General features: G+C 41.7%; 3 protein-coding genes across 3 annotated transcripts; 2 read left to right on the top strand and 1 right to left on the bottom strand.

Moving 5' to 3' along the window:
* Positions 1-62: 62 nt before the first annotated feature.
* On the bottom strand, positions 63-1,917 carry nedd8l (NEDD8 ubiquitin like modifier, like). The gene is made up of 4 exons (XM_070918462.1): positions 1,775-1,917; positions 797-844; positions 598-680; positions 63-497 (listed from the first exon to the last, which is right to left on the bottom strand). Exons 1-4 carry the CDS (start codon positions 1,790-1,792, stop codon positions 371-373), a joined length of 276 nt encoding a protein of 91 aa, XP_070774563.1. The 5' UTR covers positions 1,793-1,917; the 3' UTR covers positions 63-370.
* Positions 1,918-2,402: 485 nt separating this feature from the next.
* On the top strand, positions 2,403-4,541 carry LOC139296456 (zona pellucida sperm-binding protein 3-like). Its single transcript, XM_070918857.1, has 9 exons — positions 2,403-2,469; positions 2,546-2,730; positions 2,805-2,908; positions 2,997-3,088; positions 3,170-3,350; positions 3,431-3,536; positions 3,618-3,706; positions 4,251-4,342; positions 4,438-4,541. Exons 1-9 carry the CDS (start codon positions 2,403-2,405, stop codon positions 4,539-4,541), a joined length of 1,020 nt encoding a protein of 339 aa, XP_070774958.1.
* Positions 4,542-5,865: 1,324 nt separating this feature from the next.
* LOC139296859 (zona pellucida sperm-binding protein 3-like) lies at positions 5,866-7,666 on the top strand. The gene is made up of 9 exons (XM_070919418.1): positions 5,866-5,941; positions 6,044-6,210; positions 6,288-6,391; positions 6,498-6,586; positions 6,676-6,856; positions 6,946-7,051; positions 7,131-7,216; positions 7,436-7,527; positions 7,602-7,666. The coding sequence occupies exons 1-9, from the start codon at positions 5,875-5,877 to the stop codon at positions 7,664-7,666; spliced, it is 957 nt and encodes a 318-aa protein (XP_070775519.1). The 5' UTR covers positions 5,866-5,874.
* The last annotated feature ends 350 nt before the right edge of the window (positions 7,667-8,016 follow it).

Here is an 8,016-nt window from a genome sequence, read left to right as displayed (position 1 = left end):
GGTGTCTGTGCTCAGCACGTGTGTGTGTGTGTGTGTGTGTTTGTTAGAGGACAACGCTTGAATCAACTTCAGCATTTATTCACAAGCAAAAAGACCACAGTGTTCTCAAACTGTCTTTTGTACTGCATGGGTGCCTGCATCAGCGGGTCAAACTCAGAAAGCCAATGTGGGTTTACAAAAAAAATCTACAAAGGAATTAGAACGTCCTTTTTTTCTCTCTTCTTTTTGTTGCTGTTGTTGGTTGATTTTTTTTGTTTGTTTGCGTCGGCCTAGGAGTGTGGGATTTCAGATCTCTGTGCTGTAACATGGTTAGACTGTGACAGACACCTCAAGCGTTGGCACTCAGCTGGGCCCTCATCACAACAGCTACTCATGACAGGGAGGGGAGGAGGTGTATGCAGGGCCTGTGGAGCGTTGAGCCGCCTCTTAGCGCCAGCACAAGATGGAGCACTGAACCTCCCTGGATCTTGTAGTCTGCAGCTGTCTTCTCATCATTCCTGAGAGCAAAAAAAAAAGAAAAGAAGCACAGGATGGTATAAAGAAGAAGAAACAGGAATATCTTCTAGCTAATACAGAGTTCATGATGGTGGAACTTACATCTGTTTTCCACTGTAGATGAGTCTTTGTTGCTGCGGGGGGATCCCCTCCTTCTCTTCCACCCTTTCTTTAATTCGCTCCACCTTCATTTACACGAGAGAAAAAAAAAAACACACACTTAGAAACGAGAGTGCCCCGAGGGTCAACAGTACACAGGTTAGTGTGTAGTTTGTATCTTATAGGGACAGTTATATTTCACCTTGTCTGTGGGCTCAATGTCGATCTCTATTTCTTTTCCAGTGAGAGTCTGAAACAGTAATGTTTACATGATCACATCAACACCAGCTTTGGCTTCTGAAATGACACATCGTCTGCAGCAGAACATTTCAATCAGGAATTCACAGAGAAAAAAAAAAAGAAGACATTTCCCTGTTCATAGAGGTTCGCCCCTGCTACACAAAATGATGTGACCCAATTAGGAATTTCAGCTATACTGCCACTGCAAATGTTTTTATTATGACCACACTTTGTGACAGTTGTTGCTAAAATGTTACCATTGGAGATATAGGGTTAACTGTGCTAGCTAGGCTGCAACTAATGACAATTTTCTGTTTGTTTTCTATGAATAGATTCATTGTTAGTCCATATAAAGAATTGTGAAAAATGCTTGTCACAATTTACATGATCCCAAAGGGACGTCTTGTCAGTCAATTTACAAGGATACAAAACAGACTGTAGAATGTAAGGCATTTTTTGCCTAATAAATGCCTCGAATGATTAATCCATTGTTTTTCTGACTAATTAATAGAAGTATCTTCTCAGCCTCTAGTAACAGCAGAAAGCTGGTGGCCAGTAGAACCATCTGTAGGGCGTCACAGAATCTCAAGGGTCACAGATTTTGTTGTAACACCGGCAAAGGAATTGGCTAACCTGCTTGGGTGATTGCAGTGAAGTTAGCAAGCTATCAAATAACATAGCTACTGAATGGCGTCATGTACTACCCAAAGAGCAGCGTGGTAATAGCTGGCAGCTCCGCTTAATATTGAGACAAAACAGGCAGAAATTAAAACTGTTTTAGCATAGAATGAGATACGTGTAAGTAAGAATATAATAAGTTACTGCCCCCCCCGGGCCCTGAAATAAATTAGCGAACCGGTTGGTGATGTTAGCGGGCTTCAACAACAGCAGCTACAACCCGGCGGAGAACTGTAAGCGTAGATAAAAACAATGATCTTACCTTAACTTTGATCAGCATGTTGAATAAGCAATATACTACAATTCGAATTTATATGGACTGTTAACTGACCAAAAACACTTGATATTCTAGCGAATTACTAGCTACTTGTCTGGCTGACTTCAAATTACTTCCTGTGTAGAACGCTAAACTCTCCGGACGTGACCGCGTCGAAGCACACGGAAAAGTGGTTCCGCTCTGATAAATAACAAACCAGCCATTTCTGAGCTCGCAGCAGCTGTCATACGGACGGAAATAGATCCGTCACTTAAGGAAAATTAACATCAGTAATATCACGCTGTTAAAATGCTACATTACAGGAGATGTATAAAATGTGGTAAAGTAAAATGAAAGTACATTTATATTTATAAAATAAAGTTATATTGTATTTAGGTACAGTATTTGACTAAATGTACTTAGTTTCATTCCACCTCTGCAATTGGAAATTGTCAAAATACAAAATAAACACCCTCCATTATATATGAAATTGTGAGAATGCACAAAAACACCCCAGCATAAGTAGACACTGACCAAACGCTGTCCTGCCCTCACACAGATGTTGATCATTCGGCTAATTTGGCAGGAAGTCTACAAATTGTGTCAGTCCCAGTGTGCTCTGGATCATTCAGTCATGGTGACTCATCTCTACCTAGGTGTGATAATTGTGGCTGTTTTTGCAACGACTGTTGCTAATGCAGGTATACTTTGCATGTAGAAATGTGTACGTAAAGTGTTTGATGTGCAGAAACTTGTATCATGAGAATTTGTTTGCAGATATCGAAGTAGTCTGTGCAAAAGACTCGGTGAGAATCACATGGAGGATCAGTGCAGAGTTGGTGCCGCATGCAGCTCGCCTCTTCCTCGGAAACTGCATGCCATCTCAGTTGAATGTTCTGCCCACCGGAGAGGGGGAAGCGCAGTTCAACTACCAGTTTGCTGACTGCAAATTTAAAAGACTGGTAATGTAAATGGTCATATTAAACTAAAATACCTTTCAGCCTCTTTACTGTCTTAATAATCAGTGTTTCTACAGATGAAAGGAAAGCGTCTCTTCTATCAAAATGAGCTGACTTACAGGCCGCAGGCAAAGTCCAAACCTGCAGCCTTTGTGTATCCCATCGAGTGTGTTTATAAAAGGTAAAGTATCTTTTTTTTTTAATTTTTTTATCTAATTTCAGTTTAAATCTGAAATGTGAGACGAGACAACGCTCCCGTTGTATTTCAGACCTGAGGGTTGGGTTCCCCCTTTCCTGAACCCTGGATCAGGTGTTTCTGAAGGCCGAGGTGGGCTGGTCTTCCACATGGCCCTCCTCAATGGTGAGTTCCTGCACAACCAAATACAACATGAGGATACTCGGATGCATTCTGAGCCCTTTTTTACTCCCCCACCCCCCACAGAGCAATTAACAGGTGTAGCAAAGACTAACGTCGTCCCCCTGGGCTCGTTCATGCCGATATGGGCGGCAGTGGAGCAGAAGTCCCATCAACCCTTGCTCCTGCTCATGGAGGAATGTGTGGCGGCCACTACACCAGAGCTGCAGCATGACAGCCAGGTTTACCCCATCATTGGCAATAAGGGGTACGATTCAGACACTGATCAGTATTTCCAATGATTGTAGAAGTCTTATTGCTAAGCTGTGAGATTTAAAATTTCTTCAGGTGTCTTTTGGAAAGCATGAGGGCCAACTCTGTGTTCCTCCCTCGGTACCACTCGTCTGCAGTCATCCTTTACCTGCAGTCCTTCAAGTTTGGTCTCGGAGAGGAGGTGAGAGGGTAAACGGTGACTGATATTAGGAATATTTTGTTCATAAGAAACTTTGAAGTTTTAATTTTTTGTTCTCCTCAGGTGTACATTCACTGTAAACTGGTTGCATGGGATCCTGAAGTTCTTGATGAAAGCAAGAAAGCCTGCCATTATGTAAAGGAAAACGGAAGGTGATCATGGTTTAAGGGAACGGGTTGACATTTTGGAAAATGTGTTTATTTGCTTTCACACAGAGTTGCAACAACAACAAACACCACCTAAAGCTGAATAATTTGCTAGAGCTCCATACCTCATACAGACATGAGTGGTGTTTGATTTTTCTCATTTAAATCTCAGTAAGAAAGCAAATAAGTGCATCTCCTAAAACATCAAACTATTAACTTTTTAATAGGGTACTGTGCTCAAGTAAAACATGAATTACTATACAGTAATTCATGTTTGACTGCACTGCTTTTTTTAATGTAAATATTCTTTTATTCCACCAAATTAATCTGACATTTTACTAATTTCTGGCACAAGCTTTCCTTAAAAGAAACACCAGTTTAAAGCACCACACCAGAATATAGATGTGCAAATGTTAATGACTTTTTTTTTATTCAAACATTTGGGTTTTTTAAGGGGAAAAAATCAAGCCAGTATTCTGCCTGTTTTCTGTAAAAAGTATTTATCAACACCATGCTGATATAATGACCCTCTACGATTTCTCCTTGTCAGATGGGAACTACTCGATGACCCCTATCAGAGCTCCCTCTGTAGCTGCTGCGAGTCAACCTGCAAGTCCCGCTCCAAAAGAGGAGTCGAATGGGGTACCACTCTTCTGCCAACTTGGGTGTTTCTTAGATCGTGCTTCTTCCTCATGAAGTCATGTATAATTTTTTTTCTTTTTCTTTTCCCTTGTCAGAATCCCACAGCTTTAGTCACACTTCTGTGTTGGGACCCCTGATCATCGTCGATCCGTCTGACTCAAAGGCCCACAACATATCAGGTGTCTGTTACTGCAGCTGAGTCTCTGGTGTAATGAGCCTTTAAGGTCTCTGTCCCGAAACTAAATTCTCAACATTTTCTTCACAGGAAAGCCCCGTCTGAGCTGATGGAGACTCTGTGATCATGCACAACAAAGGGGGGCCCAGCAGCAGATGACCTTAGTTTCCTGACTTACAAGATGTTGACTTTACGTGATCTCAACTGAATTTGTTTGAAGATTCATTTGAATCCTCATACATCCACCTTAAACCCTCTGTGCAAATAAACCTAGTGTGAACTCCTGCTGAAGTTCAACTTTTTATTTTTTTTTAGCAGTCTGTCCTGCTTATCAACACTTGCTACTGCTGCTTTTCATCACTCCATAAAGTCACCACGACTCCGGGGAATGACCTGAAATAAAATGTATCCAGCCTTTAATATAAAGTTCTATAGTCACATTTGTTTCGGCCCGAGCTGTAACCTGAACCTAAAGTTCGTGTCCCAGCTTATGAACTTATCCCGGTTTATCACTAGCATTAACAATGCTGTCTCAAGGCAGCTGACTCACAAGAAACTTCAGAAAGTTTGGCTTTACAATTAAAAGACCTGAGTTATTTGTCCCTACAAGGCTAAACTGTCTCATTTATGATCACTTATAACGTGGCCTTCATATCCACCAACCCATCTTTGTGGGCCAAGCAATTTAGAGCAGCTAGCACATGAATTGGGACGCCTACTGAACACCTTCCATTTCCCCTCAAGCTCGAGCTGCAAAACGTGACATAAGCACTTGAATTCTGATATTACTCACACACTGAGGCAGCATTGCCACAGCATCATGTGTGTATCAGATTTAAGACGACATATGAAAGTGGCCAAACTCTTTTAAAATTGTCCGTCGGTTTGATTTCTTTTGTCAAAGTAAAACGAAAATTCTGACTGAGGATTCAGATTTGGGCCAAAGTTGCAGACAAAACGGCAACTTCACACTGATAACTCATATTCTGCATCCCTTTGCGTGGATACACTAGTTCTCGAATTGTTCACCACTTGTATTTACTGCCTGCAGCATGGTCACAAGGATAGTGGCACAGAGTTGGCATATCTTTTTATCTATTCATATAAAATCATAATATCAGTGATATCTTAAACATGATACACAGTGAATGAACACATTGAATTTCTTGAATGAACTGGGTCTAATAAAACACAAATGACTGGATGTGTGATGTGGTGAGTTGCTTTCCAAGCAGATTGCAATTAGGCTGATGACCAATGACCCTGAGACACACCAGGTGAAAGAGCTTTTCTTGATTCAAGTCTCCCAGTCAGAAGGAATAAAACCAGCCACAGTGTCAGGAGCAGGTGTTCAGTCATGATGGCTTTCTTTTGGCAACGTGTGCTGCTTCTGAGCCTGGCAGCTGCCATGTCGGTTTATGCAGGTAATATTGTAGCAAAATGCAGACATGTTATGTTAATTTATCCTCTTACTGAGACTTTTTAGGAGTAGGAACTTGAGTTCTGTGTGTTGTATCCCTTTACAGACATGAAACTGGACTGCGGGCCCGATGTTGTCACGCTGGTGTGGACGGAGAGCAGATCCCAGGCTGACACGTCACTCTTTCGTCTGGGTAACTGTTTCCCCACCAGCCTCTCGCCCAGGGAGGCTGTTTTCAGTGTGGATGTCAACAATTGTAACTTCAGGAGAATGGTGAGAAGCACACTTCTGCCTGCAAACTGAGTCAACTATATTTTCTACGGGTTAGTGACACTTGTCTCTCTCCATAGGTTACTGGGGACTCGCTGATGTACAGCAATGATCTGACCTACCTTTCCTCTCCTGATTCTCACGTTCTCCCCTTCACTCACCCAGTTGTCTGTGCATATGAGAGGTGGGTGTTCAGGAAAAATTGGCAATTAAATGTTCTATAGATGCATGTGTTTAATGGCAGTCATTGCTGTACTCTATCTCCTTTTTTTTATTTTTATTTTGTGCAGGCCCAAGGACTGGTACCCTCTGATTTATGAGCCAGTGTTTTTCACATACGGTGATAGTGATCTAGTGTTCCACATTGGACTCATGAATGGTGGGTGGAAAACATGACTTTACTGCAAATGGCAGAATTCTCATAAGGACTCCTTTTTACCTTACTGACTTATTTGTTTACTGCTGTAGGTGACTTCTCAGGCCCTGCTGAATCCACTAGTTTTCCTCTGGGCTCCATTATCCCTATCATGGCCAGTGTGGTGCAGAAGACCCATCAGCCCTTGCTGCTGCTTCTTGAGGAATGTGTGGCGACTACCACACCAGAACTGCAGCCTGAAAGCACTATATACCCAATAATCACCAATAAAGGGTACTCTTGTTACTGGCAGAAAAGTGACTTTCTGAACTTTTTTGTACAGACACTGGAAATAACTCAAAGAAATGTGTTTAACCATACAGATGTCTTGTGGACAGTAAGATCTCCCTCTCAAAATTCGAGCCAAGGCAAAAATCATCGGAGATCCACCTGTCCCTTCAAGCCTTTAGGTTTGCTCTCGGAGAAGAGGTAAACCAGCTTCATTCTATAAAGGGAAATATTATCTGTAAATACTGGAAACCAACAATTATGCCTTGCAACCTCCCAGGTGTTTATTCACTGCAGCCTCGTGGCTTGGGATCCTGTTGGTCTTGACAACACCAAGAAGGCCTGCCACTATATCAAAGACCATGGGTAAAAATGTGTGTTTTTAAACTGCAGCAGTATACCAGAATTGGTAGTATAGCTTTCCCATTGGGCCAGTTGACAATTAAATGCTAAAACGCACTCAACCAGTCGCAACATGTTGGATGCTGGATTCAATCAGACCTCCTGTATCATGGAACAGTTCAGTTGATGGAGATCTGATTTACTGTATAACACTCTACTCTTGTCCCATCTTCATGAACTCAGTTGGGAGCTGCTGGACAACTCTGCATATAGCAATCTCTGTGACTGCTGTGAATCCAGCTGCAAGTCCAGGAGGATGAGGAGTATAGCATCAGGTATCTGCACAGTGTCTGCTGTATTAAACTGGTCTCATTGTACTGTACTAAAACTGTTTTTTGTTTAAAAACAGGGAAGCATGGAATGGAACAAAAAGCAGTCCTTGGGCCACTTACCATCACTGATGTGAATTCCTGAAGTGTCTAGGTAAATTAGTTTTAATTTTACCCTATGTATATTCAGCCACCTAAACTTTTTTTTTTTTTTTTTTCTCCCAACAGGAATGGATCCATCTTACAGACTGGTTCCTTCAATCTGAATTGGGTTTTTATTTGTGGTTTCGCAAGCTTGTAAAAGCTTGGCACCTGTCTCTCCATTTCAGATCATGTGGCCATTAAAGATGTCTCCAAACCACTCACTTGAATACTTGAAGTTTGACTCGATTTTTGAGTGTAATCTCTTTAGGAAAAGAAATGGTATATTCATGACTTGTCAACTCTTATTCCTGGGTAAAACTGAGATGTGCACACATCTGTTCAGCAACTTCA

This window comes from Enoplosus armatus, chromosome 14 (assembly GCF_043641665.1).
Source record: "Enoplosus armatus isolate fEnoArm2 chromosome 14, fEnoArm2.hap1, whole genome shotgun sequence".
Classification (NCBI taxonomy): domain Eukaryota; kingdom Metazoa; phylum Chordata; class Actinopteri; order Centrarchiformes; family Enoplosidae; genus Enoplosus; species Enoplosus armatus.
Note: the sequence above shows the minus strand (reverse complement) of the source record. Positions and strands in the feature narration are given on the sequence as shown.